Source organism: Salvelinus alpinus, chromosome 8 (assembly GCF_045679555.1).
Source record: "Salvelinus alpinus chromosome 8, SLU_Salpinus.1, whole genome shotgun sequence".
In the NCBI taxonomy this organism is placed as follows: Eukaryota; Metazoa; Chordata; class Actinopteri; order Salmoniformes; family Salmonidae; genus Salvelinus; species Salvelinus alpinus.
The window spans coordinates 43,916,845-43,931,017 of NC_092093.1; the positions used below are offsets into that span (position 1 = coordinate 43,916,845).

The 14,173-nt window shown below is 44.1% G+C and overlaps 1 protein-coding gene across 2 annotated transcripts; it reads right to left on the bottom strand.

Annotated features, from left to right (window-relative positions):
* Positions 1-461: 461 nt before the first annotated feature.
* On the bottom strand, positions 462-12,289 carry LOC139583166 (protein RD3-like). 2 transcript variants are annotated; one of them, XM_071413969.1, is made up of 3 exons: positions 12,085-12,289; positions 7,142-7,468; positions 462-1,350 (listed from the first exon to the last, which is right to left on the bottom strand). In XM_071413969.1, the coding sequence occupies exons 2-3, from the start codon at positions 7,432-7,434 to the stop codon at positions 993-995; spliced, it is 651 nt and encodes a 216-aa protein (XP_071270070.1). In that variant the 5' UTR covers positions 7,435-7,468; positions 12,085-12,289; the 3' UTR covers positions 462-992. The 2 variants fall into 2 exon arrangements, with proteins under 2 accessions (XP_071270070.1, XP_071270069.1); XM_071413968.1 differs by having other exon boundaries at positions 7,142-7,463; positions 12,085-12,288.
* Between the last annotated feature and the right edge of the window lie 1,884 nt (positions 12,290-14,173).

Sequence of the window (14,173 nt, forward strand, 5' to 3'; positions counted from 1 at the left end):
CCCGTAACTGGATGTCATCCCATGTAATACTATGTCAATCAAATGTATTTTGGATGAGTGTTATACTTTGTGAAGGCAACTTGATTTGTGACAGTCCACTCAATACAACAGCTCTTTTCTCAACAGCAATAAACTGCTGCTGTTATACTCTACAGTAGTGATGTGCAATGTTCCGATACAAAACATCCATTCCCTTTGTGTGTGAATTATTGCTGCCATTGTGAAACTGTTGTGAGATAGTTTGTCCTGTATCTAGGATTTGTCCATTTTCTTGGACACAGCAAATAGCCCAGGCTCCTGGATATTAGTTGCTATGCAATAAAACAGTGCCTATATACTTACCACTTAGAAAATGTGGATGTTCTGCTTTTCTGTTGAGAAAATGCCTTAAGAAAGTGATGGGCTTTCAGAATATTTGTACAGAAATAAGTCAATAGCAATGAAGGAAGACTGACAACACAGACGTGAATCAAGATGCGCTGTATTCCAACTGTAAAGAATTAGAAGATCGATACAATTTCATAGTGTAATAGAGAAGTCAGTGATTATTTGTTATTTTTTTTTGCTATAAAATGGTCTAAAGCATCACTTCCCTTTTACAGTTCTAAAAATGTCACAGAACTTCTTGTTAATTGCTTTTAATGTAAGTATCATTGTTTAATTTGTTTTAAGTATAAATAGTTACCAAGTATTAAGTTGAAAAGGCACTGAAAATCTATAATTTACAAGACAAAGATTTCAAAAACAGTACAGCAAATAAGGTGTCTGACAATCTCATTGTGAAATATTCTAAGCATAGCTCCCCAGTCAAAAGCATTCAATAGGGATCACCCCATACTGCCAAAAGAGATGATGGGAGAGATGTCTCCTATTTCTCCCCATTCTTGTGCAAAGCAGACTGGGCAGGTTCCGGGAGGATTATTATAGGATACATCTCACTAGCTTCTCTCCATCCCCCACTGAACCACAACACTGTCTTGTGGATCCCCAGCTCAGATGGCCTTGGTAGTGTAAAGCCCTTTGTGTCTGAAGTGAGGCATGCTCCTAACCCTCTGGGCCCTGTCAGCCCTCTCTTCCAGCGCCTTCTCCACGTCTTCCGACACCGTCTTCAGCTCGCCCTCCCCCCTGGTCGAGGTCAGGCCCACTGTGCTGCCAAAGGGGTTAATTTTGATGCGCGACTTGAAGTTCATGAGAGACATGCTCATGGCACGCTTGTTGTTCCACTGGCGCGAGAGCCGCTGTGCCTCCTGCTCCTCCCTCAGGCGGTCCAGGGCCTCGAGGATGACAGAGCGGAAAAGGGCCGACACCTCCTGCATCTCTGGCTCGTTCTCAGTCACCACCTGGCGGAACCTGGACGTCAGGTAGGGAACAAGGAAAGAGAGAGAAGTCACATCAGTCTCAGCTGGGGTCGCAAAATTCCTGGAACTCTCCATATATTCCCTGGTTTTCCTGAAATCCTGGATGGACAATTAAATCAAATCAAATTTTATTAGTCACATACACATGGTTAGCAGATGTTAATGCGAGTGTAGCGAAATGCTTGTGCTTCTAGTTCCGACAATGCAGTAATAACCAACAAGTAATCTAACCTAACAATTCCACAACTACTACCTTATACACACACAAGTGTAAAGGGATAAAGAATATGTACATAAAGATATATGAATGAGTGGTGGTACAGAACGGCATAGGCAAGATGCAGTAGATGGTATAGAGTACGGTATATACATATGAGATGAGTACTGTAGGGTATGTAAACATAAAGTGGCATAGTTTAAAGTGGCTAGTGGTACATGTATTACATAAAGATGGCAAGATGCAGTAGATGATATAGAGTACAGTATATACATATGAGATGGGTAATGTAGGGTATGTAAACATTATATTAAGTGGCATTGTTTAAAGTGGCTAGTGGTACATTTTTACATAATTTCCATCAATTCCCATTTTTAAAGTGGCTGGAGTTGAGTCAGTATGTTGGCAGCGGCCGCTAAATGTTAGTGGTGGCTGTTTAACAGTCTGATGGCCTTGAGATAGAAGCTGTTTTTCAGTCTCTCGGTCCCTGCTTTGATGCACCTGTACTGACCTCGCCTTCTGGATGATAGCGGGGTGAACAGGCAGTGGCTTGGGTGGTTGTTGTCCTTGATGATCTTTATGGCCTTCCTGTGACATCGGGTGGTGTAGGTGTCCTGGAGGGCAGGTAGTTTGCCCCCGGTGATGCGTTCTGCAGACCTCACTACCCTCTGGAGAGCCTTACGGTTGTGGGCGGAGCAGTTGCCGTACCAGGCGGTGATACAGCCCGACAGGATGCTCTCGATTGTGCATCTGTAGAAGTTTGTGAGTGCTTTTGGTGACAAGCCGAATTTCTTCAGCCTCCTGAGGTTGAAGAGGCGCTGCTGCGCCTTCTTCACGACGCTGTCTGTGTGGGTGGACCAATTCAGTTTGTCCGTGATGTGTACACCGAGGAACTTAAAACTTTCCACCTTCTCCACTACTGACCCGTCGATGTGGATAGGGGGGTGCTCCCTCTGCTGTTTCCTGAAGTCCACAATCATCTCCTTTGTTTTGTTGACGTTGAGTGTGAGGTTATTTTCCTGACACCACACTCCGAGGGCCCTCACCTCCTCCCTGTAGGCCGTCTCGTCGTTGTTGGTAATCAAGCCTACCACTGTAGTGTCATCCGCAAACTTGATGATTGAGTTGGAGGCGTGCATGGCCACGCAGTCGTGGGTGAACAGGGAGTACAGGAGAGGGCTCAGAACGCACCCTTGTGGGGCCCCAGTGTTGAGGATCAGCGGGGTGGAGATGTTGTTACCTACCCTCACCACCTGGGGGCGGCCCGTCAGGAAGTCCAGGACCCAGTTGCACAGGGCGGGGTCGAGACCCAGGGTCTCGAGCTTGATGACGAGTTTGGAGGGTACTATGGTGTTAAATGCTGAGCTGTAATCGATGAACAGCATTCTCACATGGGTATTCCTCTTGTCCAGATGGGTTAGGGCAGTGTGCAGTGTGGTTGCGATTGCGTCGTCTGTGGACCTATTGGGTCGGTAAGCAAATTGGAGTGGGTCTAGGGTGTCCGGTAGGGTGGAGGTGATATGGTCCTTGACTAGTCTCTCAAAGCACTTCATGATGACGGAAGTGAGTGCTACGGGGCGGTAGTCGTTTAGCTCAGTTACCTTAGCTTTCTTGGGAACAGGAACAATGGTGGCCCTCTTGAAGCATGTGGGAACAGCAGACTGGGATAAGGATTGATTGAATATGTCCGTAAACACACCAGCCAGCTGGTCTGCGCATGCTCTGAGGACGCGGCTGGGAATGCCGTCTGGGCCTGCAGCCTTGCGAGGGTTAACACGTTTAAATGTTTTACTCACCTCGGCTGCAGTGAAGGAGAGCCCGCAGGTTTTGGTAGGGGGCCGTGTCAGTGGCACTGTATTGTCCTCAAAGCGGGCAAAAAAGTTGTTTAGCCTGTCTGGGAGCAAGACATCCTGGTCCGCGACGGGGCTGGTTTTCTTTTTGTAATCCGTGATTGACTGTAGACCCTGCCACATACCTCTTGTGTCTGAGCTGTTGAATTGCGACTCGATTTTGTCTCTGTACTGGGACTTAGCCTGTTTGATTGCCTTGCGGAGAGAATAGCTACACTGTTTGTATTCGGTCATGCTTCCGGTCACCTTGCCCTGGTTAAAAGCAGTGGTTCGCGCTTTCAGTTTCACGCGAATGCTGCCGTCAATCCACGGTTTCTGGTTTGGGAATGTTTTAATCGTTGCTGTGGGTACGACATCGTCAATGCACTTCCTAATGAACTCGCTCACCGAATCAGCATATTCGTCAATATTGTTGTTGGACGCAATGCGGAACATATTCCAATCCGCGTGATCGAAGCAGTCTTGAAGCGTGGAATCAGATTGGTCGGACCAGCGTTGAACAGACCTGAGCGCGGGAGCTTGTTGTTTTAGTTTCTGTTTGTAGGCTGGAATCAACAAAATGGAGTCGTGGTCAGCTTTTCCGAAAGGGGGGCGGGGGAGGGCCTTATATGCGTCGCGGAAATTAGTATAACAATGATCTAGGGTTTTTCCAGCCCTGGTAGCACAATCGATATGCTGATAGAATTTAGGGAGTTTTGTTTTTAGATTAGCCTTGTTAAAATCCCCAGCTACGATGAATGCAGCCTCAGGGTTTGTGGTTTCCAGTTTACAAAGAGTCAGATAAAGTTCGTTCAGGGCCATCGATGTGTCTGCTTGGGGGGGAATATATACGGCTGTGATTATGATTGAAGAGAATTCCCTTGGTAGATAATGCGGTCGACATTTTATTGTGAGGAGTTCTAGATCAGGTGAACAGAATGACTTGAGTTCCTGTGTGTTGTTATGATGATCACACCACGTCTCGTTAATCATAAGGCATACCCCCCCGCCCCTCTTCTTACCAGAAAGATGTTTGTTTCTGTCGGCGCGATGCATGAAGAAACCAGCTGGCTGCACCGACTCCGTTAGCGTCTCTTGAGTTAGCCATGTTTCCGTGAAGCAGAGCACGTTGCAATCCCTGATGTCTCTCTGGAATGCTACCCGTGCTCGGATTTCATCAACCTTATTGTCAAGAGACTGGACATTGGCGAGTAGTATGCTAGGGAGTGGAGCGCGATGTGCCCGTCTCCGAAGCCTGGCCAGGAGACCGCCTCGTTTGCCCCTTTTACGGCGTCGCACAGGGTCGCCGGCTGGGATCAGATCCATTGTATTGGGTGGAAGGCAAAACACTGGATCCGTTTCGGGAAAGTCATATTCCTAGTAGGAACGATGATGAGTTGACGTTAATCGTATATTCAGTAGTTCCTCCCGACTGTATGTAATGAAACCTAAGATTACCTGGGGTACCGATGTAAGAAATAACACATAAAAAAACAAAATACTGCATATTTTCCAAGGAACGCGAGGCGGCCATCTCGTTTCGGCGCCGGATGTTATTACGGATTACGGATTTCCTGCTTATTCCCTCCTGATTTCGGGGAAACCAGGGAATTTATTGAAAGATCCAGGAAGTTTGAAACCCTGAACCCTCAGCTATGTGTGACTGGTCGGGTTTCGAACACAAGTTTCCTTTGCGCTACATGACTGTTAGGTTAGCCCCCTGAGCTCCAGCCAAGGAATTAACTCAGGGAGCCAACGCAGGTCTTCATGTTGCTGGCCAGGGTTCAAATCCGGGTATCTTGCACACCACAATACTTTTTAAGGCCACTGAGCTAAAGCCTAGGCATTGATACAAGGAGCCAACACAAGTCTTCAGGCTCAGGTACTCATCACGCGAGCATGGTTCCCAACCAGCCCCAATACACATGCATCTGGATTGATGGATGTTTCATCTGTGGATTTTAAAATGGTACAAACCAAGAGACCTTTAGCCACCCGCTATAATCAATAGCTTTGTTTCACTTTGCATGGATATAGTTTCAGGGGAAAAACTGTGTGCGCATCCACTTTTACTCATGGAGGGGTCAAAGGAGCGTACATTTGAAACGCTTGGGAAGGGGATGAGTGCGGGCTATTCCACTCAACAGCTTATACCATTCTCACTGTACCTCCACAACATGTGCTATCACTAATGCACTAGAAAAACATTTCATCCAAAAAAGCCTATTATATAGGTAACTGCCAAAATAAAGGAAACACCAACATTAAGTGTTTTAGCAGGGTGTTAATAGGGCATTAGGCCACCAGGAGCCGCCAGAAAAGCTTTAATGCGCCTTGGCATAGAAGTGTCTGGAACTCTATTGAGGGATGCGACACCATTCTTCAATGAGAAATTCCATAATTTGGTGTTTTGTTGATGGTGGTGGAAAACGCTTTCTCAGGCACCGCTCCAGAATCTCCCATAAAATTGTTCAATTGGGTTGAGATCTGGTGACTGAGACACACGCACACACACAAACACACACACACACACACCCTTTAAACCCCTTATGCTACTTTGCGACCCATCTTTCAAAGTCATTGAGATCTCTTCTTCTAGCCATGGAAGCCAAAATAATGGTCAACTGGGCATTTTTATACATGACCATAAGCATGATGGGATGTTAATTGCTTAATAAACTCAGAAAACCACACCTGTGTTGAAAGCATGTGCTTCCATATACTTTGCATCCCTAATTCTCTCAAGTGTTTCCTTTATTTTGGCAGACCTGTATATCGGAAGAGCTTCTCTGCTTTTCCCCATGCTTTTGTGACATCAGTGCTCTCGAGTCCCTTGCCCATCAGCCAGTATAGCAGGTAGATAGCTAATGATGGCCCCTCTGTCTGCATGAACAGCAGGGCAGGGGGAGAGACAGGAAGGCCTGCCAACTAAAGCCACTTACTCCCCTCAAGACAAGGCTGATAAGTTCTTAGGATGCCTTTAAATAGACCAGCCCCCACCGGCCCTTTACTCCTGTTGATTTGGCCGATTGGCCTCCAGTGTTTTCTGTTCTCTCCACCAACTCACTCTCTCTCTGATTTTTCAATATTAATGTGGGTAAATTTTCTCTCCACAGAAGGACAATCACCATCAAATATCTTAACTGTATCTCAACAGCTACTGTACATTATACTGCACGTCAAATGTGTTTTACAATGGTCCAGGAATAATGATCCTCTGCACATGTATAAAACCAGTGGGAGTTGATTAACCAGAAACCACCTCTCATTCCCCAATGGGCTTCCTTCCAGTACCTGTGGTTAATATTCAATTATCACCTGACTGAGCCCTTGGATAACACCTAGGTCAGTACCACCTTTCCACATATGGATCAACTAGCACCAACTAACAATTAGTGCAAGACACCTGAGACAACCAATCGATAGCTTCACCTTTCCCAATTTGAACTGCTTTGTGCTGAGCAGGGTAGTGTTAATTTGGCATCAAATGGACTAAAACGGGAAGGGATTACCTAGAGTTGTTAAATAAGAAATGCTCACTTTAGTTTTCCATTGCATGCCCTACTGAACACAACCTTGGTCAGAGGGTTGGTTCAGGGAGTAAGAGGGTAATCTATCATGAGAACACCATTGAATCAATGGGGGTCAAGGGTTGGATAGATAACTTGACCAGACGGCCAGTGTAGATTATGGGGTTAAGTAAAGAAACAAATAAGGTTAAGACAAGGGTTCTTCACCTCAGTATGACAGTTCCACAGTAGGACGGATGCACCTTGGAGCACAGGTCCTCCAGGCCCAGCCTCTCGCCAGCCGACACATCGTAGGTGTTGCGTGGCGTGTTGACCAGCCAGGTGTAGTCCACGCCTGTCTGAAGGCGCCGATACTCGTTGTCCCTCTCACGCTGCATCCTCTCTGCCTCCTTCAGCTGCCAGCTGAGCTCCAGCATCAGGGTGTCTGTGACCACGTAAGATGGGTCCCGCCGTGGACTCCGGTAGTCCGGCTCGCCGCTCCAACCGAACCACGAGGCCATCACCGCTGTTGCCTTGTCCCCCTTTTACCCTGTGCTTGCATGGGAGGAACCAGAGCGTAAGAAGAGAACATGGCATACAGTGCATTTGGGAAGTATTCAGACCCCTTGACTTTTTCCACATTTTGTTACGTTACAGCCTTATTCTGAAATTGATTTTTTTTTAAATGGAAATGTCATCAATCTACACACGATACCCCATAATGACAAATCGGAAACAGAAATACCGTATATAAATAAGTATTCAGACTCTTTGCTATAAGACTTGAAATTGTGCTCAGGTGCATCCTGTTTCCATTGATCATCCTTGAAATGTTTCTACAAATTTGTTGTAGTCCACCTGTGGTAAATTAAATTGATTGGACATGATTCTATACACATTTCTATATAAGGTCCCACAGTTGACAGTGCATGTCAGAGCTAAAACCAAGCCATGAGGTCAAAGGAATTGTCCTTAGAGCCCCGAGAAAGGATTGTGTCGAGGCACAGATCTGGGGAAGGGTACCAGAACATTTCTGCAGCATTGAAGGACCCCAAGAACACAGTGGCCTCCATCATTCTTAAATGGAAGAAGTTTGGAATCACCAAGACTCTCCCTAGAGCTGTCCGCCCGGCCAACTGAGCAATCAGGGGAGATGGGCCTTGGTCAGGGAGGTGACCAAGAACCCGATGGTCACTCTGACAGAGCTCCAGAGTTCCTCTGTGGAGATGGTAGAACCTTCCAGAAGGACAACCATCTCTGCAGCACTCCACCAATCAGGCCTTTATGGTAGAGTGGCCAGACGGAAACCACTCCTTAGTAAAAGGCACATGACAGCCTGCATGGAGTTTGCCAAAAAGCACCTAAAGGACTCTCAGACCATGAGAAACAAGATGGTCTGGTCTGATGAAACCAAGATTGGACGCTTAGGTGCAAATGCCAAGCGCCATGTCTGGAGGAAACCTGGCACCATCCCTACGGTGAAGCATGGTGGTGGCAGCATCAACGACCCTAAGCACACAGCCAAGACAACGCAGGAGTGGCTTCGGGACACGTCTCTGAATGTCCTTGAGTGGCCAGAGTCCGGACTTGAACCCGATCGAACATCTCTGGAGACCTAAAAATAGCTGTGCAGCGACGCTCCCCATCCAACCTGACAGAGCTTGTGAGGATATGCAGAGAAAAATAGCTTGTAACGTCATAGCCAAGAATACTTGAGACTGTAATCGCTGCCAAAAGTGCTTCAACAAAGTATTGTCTAAAGAGTTTGAATACCTATGTAAATGTGATATTTCCGTTTTTTTTTTTTTTATATATATATATATTAGCAAAAATGTCAAAAAAAACTGTTTTTGCTTTGTCATTATGATGTATGTAGATTGATGAGGTTAAAAAACTATTTTTTCCAATTTAGAATAAGGCTGTAACGTAACAACGACAAAGTCAAGGGGCTTGAATACTTTCCGAATGCACTGTAATTCTTTGCCCCCTCACCAAAAGAAAAGTATACTGTGTTTGCTAGGTTGTGGTATGGATTGTTTGTCTGAAAGGGTTGCTTTTGTGCAATGACGTTTTCTCAGTATACTGTATCTTTGATGAACCAGGTCAACTAAATGGAAATGGCACTGTACTGAAATACATTGCATAATTTTGATCTTAATTTTAATCTTAATTTTATAATCTTATATTTTGTATAAGAGAGGATTGTTAGTAATTTCTTGATATCGCTGGATAGATTGGGTGAATGTCTAGATAGTCTGTTTAGCCTGGGTTGCGGTCACATCAATGTAACCCATGGGAGGTCACAGGTACTGTGTGTACCTCGCTAGCTAATGGCGTTTTTTTGACAACAGTTTGGAGGCTGTCTCCCCCGGACAGGCTGTTATCACAGATAAAAAAATATCCCCAAAGGGGAACAACACAGAGATAGTTGTATCTCACACACACACACTCCTGTTATTCAGGTGTCTGTACAAGCAAAAGCCCAAAAGCCCTTCACATCCACTATCATTGTGTTTGTGTTCCAAATGGCACCATATTCCCTACATAGTGCACTACTTCATGGATCAATCACAACCAAAGTTGCTTACTTCCAATTCATGTCAAACTCTTCAGGGTTGCCATGTCCATTAAAACTGAGGAGGTCAGGTTATACATTTGTACAATGAAAATACATAAGGAATTATTTGTTATACGCATAATTAATCGAAATATAAGGAATTTGGCCATCAGTACCACTTCAAAAAAAAGTATGTGCACTGTGTCGGCTAGATTTTTTCTTCTAGTTTTTTGGGGGAGATTTTGATAACAACGTATATTTTGTATGTTTGTGTTGGTTTTGTTTTGTAAGTCATGTAGATTAAGAGTGTGTTTACAAACATATCCTTCAGGGGCGTATGGGACAGAGAGAGACAGCATGAGATAAATCCAATTATGTACACTGAACAAAAATATAAACGCAACATGTAAAGTGTTGGTCCCATATTTCATGAGCTGAAATATAAGATCCCAGAAATGTTCCATTCACACAAAAAGTTAATTCTCTCAAATTCTGTGCACACGTTTGTTTACATCCGTGATGGCGAGCATTTCTCCTTTGCCAAGATAATCCATTCACCTGACAGGTGTGGCATATAAAGAAGCTGATTACACAGAATGATCATTTAACAGGTGCACCTTGTTGCACCTTGTGGACAATAACAGGTACACCTTGTGGACAATAAAAGGCCACTCTAAAATGTGCAGTTGTGTCACACAACACAATGCCACAGATGTCTCAAGTTTTGAGGGAGTGTGCAATTGACATGCTGACTGCAGGAATGTCCACCAGAGCTCTTGCCAGAGAATTCAATGTTCATTTCTCTACCATAAGCCGCCCCAAGCGTCGTTATAGAGAATTAGGCAGTTACTTCCAACCGGTCTCACAACCACAGACCACGTATGTGGCGTCGTGTGGGCGAGTGGTTTGCTGATGTCAACATTGTGAACAGAGTGGTGGCGGTGGGGTTATGGTATGGGCAGTCATAAGCTATGGATAGACAACAAATACAATTGCATTTTATCGATGGCAGTTTGAATGCACAGATCTACTTCGACGAGATCCTGAGGCCCATTGTCGTGCCATTCATCCGCTGGCATCACTTCATGGTTCAGCATTATAATGCCCGGCCCCATGTTGCAAGGATCTATACATAATTCCTGGAAGGTGAAAATGCCCCAGTTCTTCCATGGCCTGCATACACACCAGACATGTCACCCGTTGATCATGTTTGGGGTGCTCTGTACTGACATGTACAACAGCATGTTATCCAACAGCATGTTATCCAACAATATCCAGGAACTTCGCACAGCCATTGAAGTGTGGGACAAGATACCACAGGCCACAATCAACAGCCTGATCAACTCTCTGCGAAGGAGATGTGTCGCGCTGCATGAGGCAAATGGTGGTCACACCAGATGACTGGTTTTCTGATCCACGCACCTACCTACTTTTTTTTAAAGGTATGTGTGACCAACAGATGCATATCTGTATTACCATATGTATGTGAAATCCATAGATCTGGGCCTAATGAATTTATTTCAATTGACTGATTTACTTATATGAACTGTAACTAAGTAAAATCTTTGAAATTGCTGCATTTTGCATTTATATTTTTGTTCCTTATATATAAACCCTGGATTACTGATGCTAAGTATTGGCCATTGAGAGGCTTTGAAGCCACCGGTTGACCGTATTGGCACACCCCAGTAGGCGCAGTCCTCCATAGGAATTAATGGAATTTTACAGTATTTCAATAAAATGTATAAGTATTGTTGTTGTTGTAGTGGGGACAGTAATATTAGTCATCTCAAAAAATTATACTTTAAGGAAAATGTTTTTATATATTTAAAAAATATATATTTGTATGTTTAGCTCACATAATATAATTTAAAGGTGCAATATGCAGAAATCGTTCTGCCATTTCCTAGTTGCTAAAATTTGAATAGTTCCACCTTATTTCAATTTATGTGACAAAACAAGTACTGCGTAGAGAATCATTGTACCATCTAAACTGCTGTGAAATATATTTTCCATAACCACAACATTTTTATTTTCAGTTGTTTGAAGCTGGTGTACAAAACCAAAAGTAAAATACTAAAAAGCGAAACGTACAAATGAGAAGCATAGAAATAGCACACATAGAACATATCGACCTGTTGCTTATATGCCTCATTCGTCCTGATCTTTACACTCATAAGATCTGATCAAAATCGGTTCACAATGCCTCTTTTAATCGTCTACACCTGTCTGAAAATGTGGGCATTCTCAGATTGTGAACATGATCCGGACACAGGTTGCATGTCAGCACCAGCTATAAACACGGCTAATAATGTACTAATTAGCTCAAACACATGGAATTTTCTAGTTAATAGGCTTGCCTGTTATTTAATTGTCATGCAATTGTAGGTAGGTGTTATTAGATATAAGGTTAAAGATGTTCTCGTTTAATGTATAGTGCTTCTTTCTCAGACAGGAAATTCATACAACAAATACATTTATGTGACTATATTTCCCACTTTTAACACCCTGACTACCAGAAATCTCACTTGACACACAGTATTGTAGTCCATAGTGCTACTACAAATTTCCCCTTGAACTAAAACAAAGCATTTTATGAATAAACTCTGCTTACCTGAACTCTTGTTAGTCTCGGGACCTATAGCAGGAAGTGAATTCACAGTGGAGTGAATATATGATAAGCCCTTGGACCAAAAGACGGATGTAGAGAGAGAGAGAGATGTTGGTGAAAGACGTATTTCTGTCGCTCGCACGGGACTCTGATACTTCACAATCAGGAGGGGGATTATCTGAGCACACACACTCTTAATCGGTCTTATACAGTAACCCCCACCCCTTTCTCACACACACACACACACACACACACACACACACACACACACACACACACACACACACACACACACACACACACACACACACACACACACACACACACACACACACACACACACACACACACACACACACACACACACACACACACACACACACACACACACACACACACACCCACACCCACCCACCCACCCCCGGGAGGCCTGGCCTGTTGTTTCTTGTTCCAGGAGGTTGGGGGCACTGTCTCAAAGGGAAACAGCGGATCACAGCTCCTGATGAGGTGCTTGGTGAAGCCTCTTACGACTCCCTGTTGCCATAGCGATGCTCCTAAGCCTATTTGGCCTCAATAAGCTCTATCAGCTGAGAGGGAGGCAGAGAGATAAAAGGAGGGGGAAGAGAGAGAGATGACATGACAAGACAGCTTACTGATGGGTCGACCCAGACCCGACCCTTTTAATAGCCCCTCGGAAGACTACAGTGCCCATTTTTTGGCACTGGTAATTACTGATAATATGTTTACATTACTTATTTTATTAATCTCCCACCCTTTTATAAGTCAGAACAAAAAAAGACAGTTATAGGACACTGAGGCTTCTCTGAATATACGCCTCTCTTGCTCTATCCAGTGGTTGGCTGCATCATTACAATACAAAAAATTCAGCTCATTGCTATGTCACGTCAAAGGGGCGGTCCTTAGAAAAGCTGCTACAATGACAGCCTACCCCAGCCAAGCCCTAACGTGGACAACGCTGGGCCAATTGTGCACCGACCTATGGGACTCCCAATCACAGCCGGTTGTGATACAGCCAGGAATCAAACCAGGTTTGTAGTGACACCTCTAGCACTGAGATGCAATGCCTTTGACCGCTGCGCCACTTGGGAGCCCCAAAACATTCTGACAGGCACAAAACATCCGTAAGAATCGATTTCGTACTAATAGCCACTCCTCTATTTTCTTGAATCAAGAAATGACAAATTTGACATATGATCATCATGCTTTACTACTGCAAGTTAAACATTTCAGAATGTCCTAAAAGAGCCACAAGATGGCGCTTTCTTACTACAAAATCCTCCTCTGTGAACAATTTAAAACTGAATGACAATGATTAACAAAAATTCAGTCAATAACCCCCAGATTCTATGGGATGCTACCAAAGGTTTTATAAAAAATTATGCAACTGCATTTGTATCTCGGTTGAATACATCACAATTTAAGAAGATTTCAGAATTGGAAATATTGTTAACTGCGTTCTCAGCAAACACTCTTTACAGACCAGGTAGCTATTATTCTTTCCAAAGTCAAGACAGAACTTAATTTATTGATAAGACAGAGAGCAGAATTTGCCATCCATCGAGCTAGACTCAACCATTTCGTCCATGGTAATTGTCCTAGTTGTTTACTGGCCAACAAGCTATGCCGTAATGATCAATTAGCTGATATAGCAATTATTGAATCTGAAACAGGGGAATTACTATCAGAACAAAACATTTATCAATAAAGATTCTCCCGCTTATATAAAGAACTATAAAGTCCACACCAATCCAGACTAAGTCCTTTATAAAGTATGAAACACACAGAGAATCTCACTGCTGACTGCTGATAGGTACTTATCACAGTGGGAAACAGTCCTTCTCTTGTTAGAACAAAAGCGGTGCCTGCTGGGTGCCAAACCGGCAGTGACGAACCTACCGATTCTACTTGCAACGCTTGAGAGCACTAACCTCCTTGTGGGGGAGCCAACAATTTAAAAACTTTTTTTAATGCCATTTTCTTCGTAGGCTACAAGCACAGATAAGCCAGTCACACTTCATATGCAATGGGATGGTATGTGCACAGACGCAATGCGCACAACACAAAATACTTC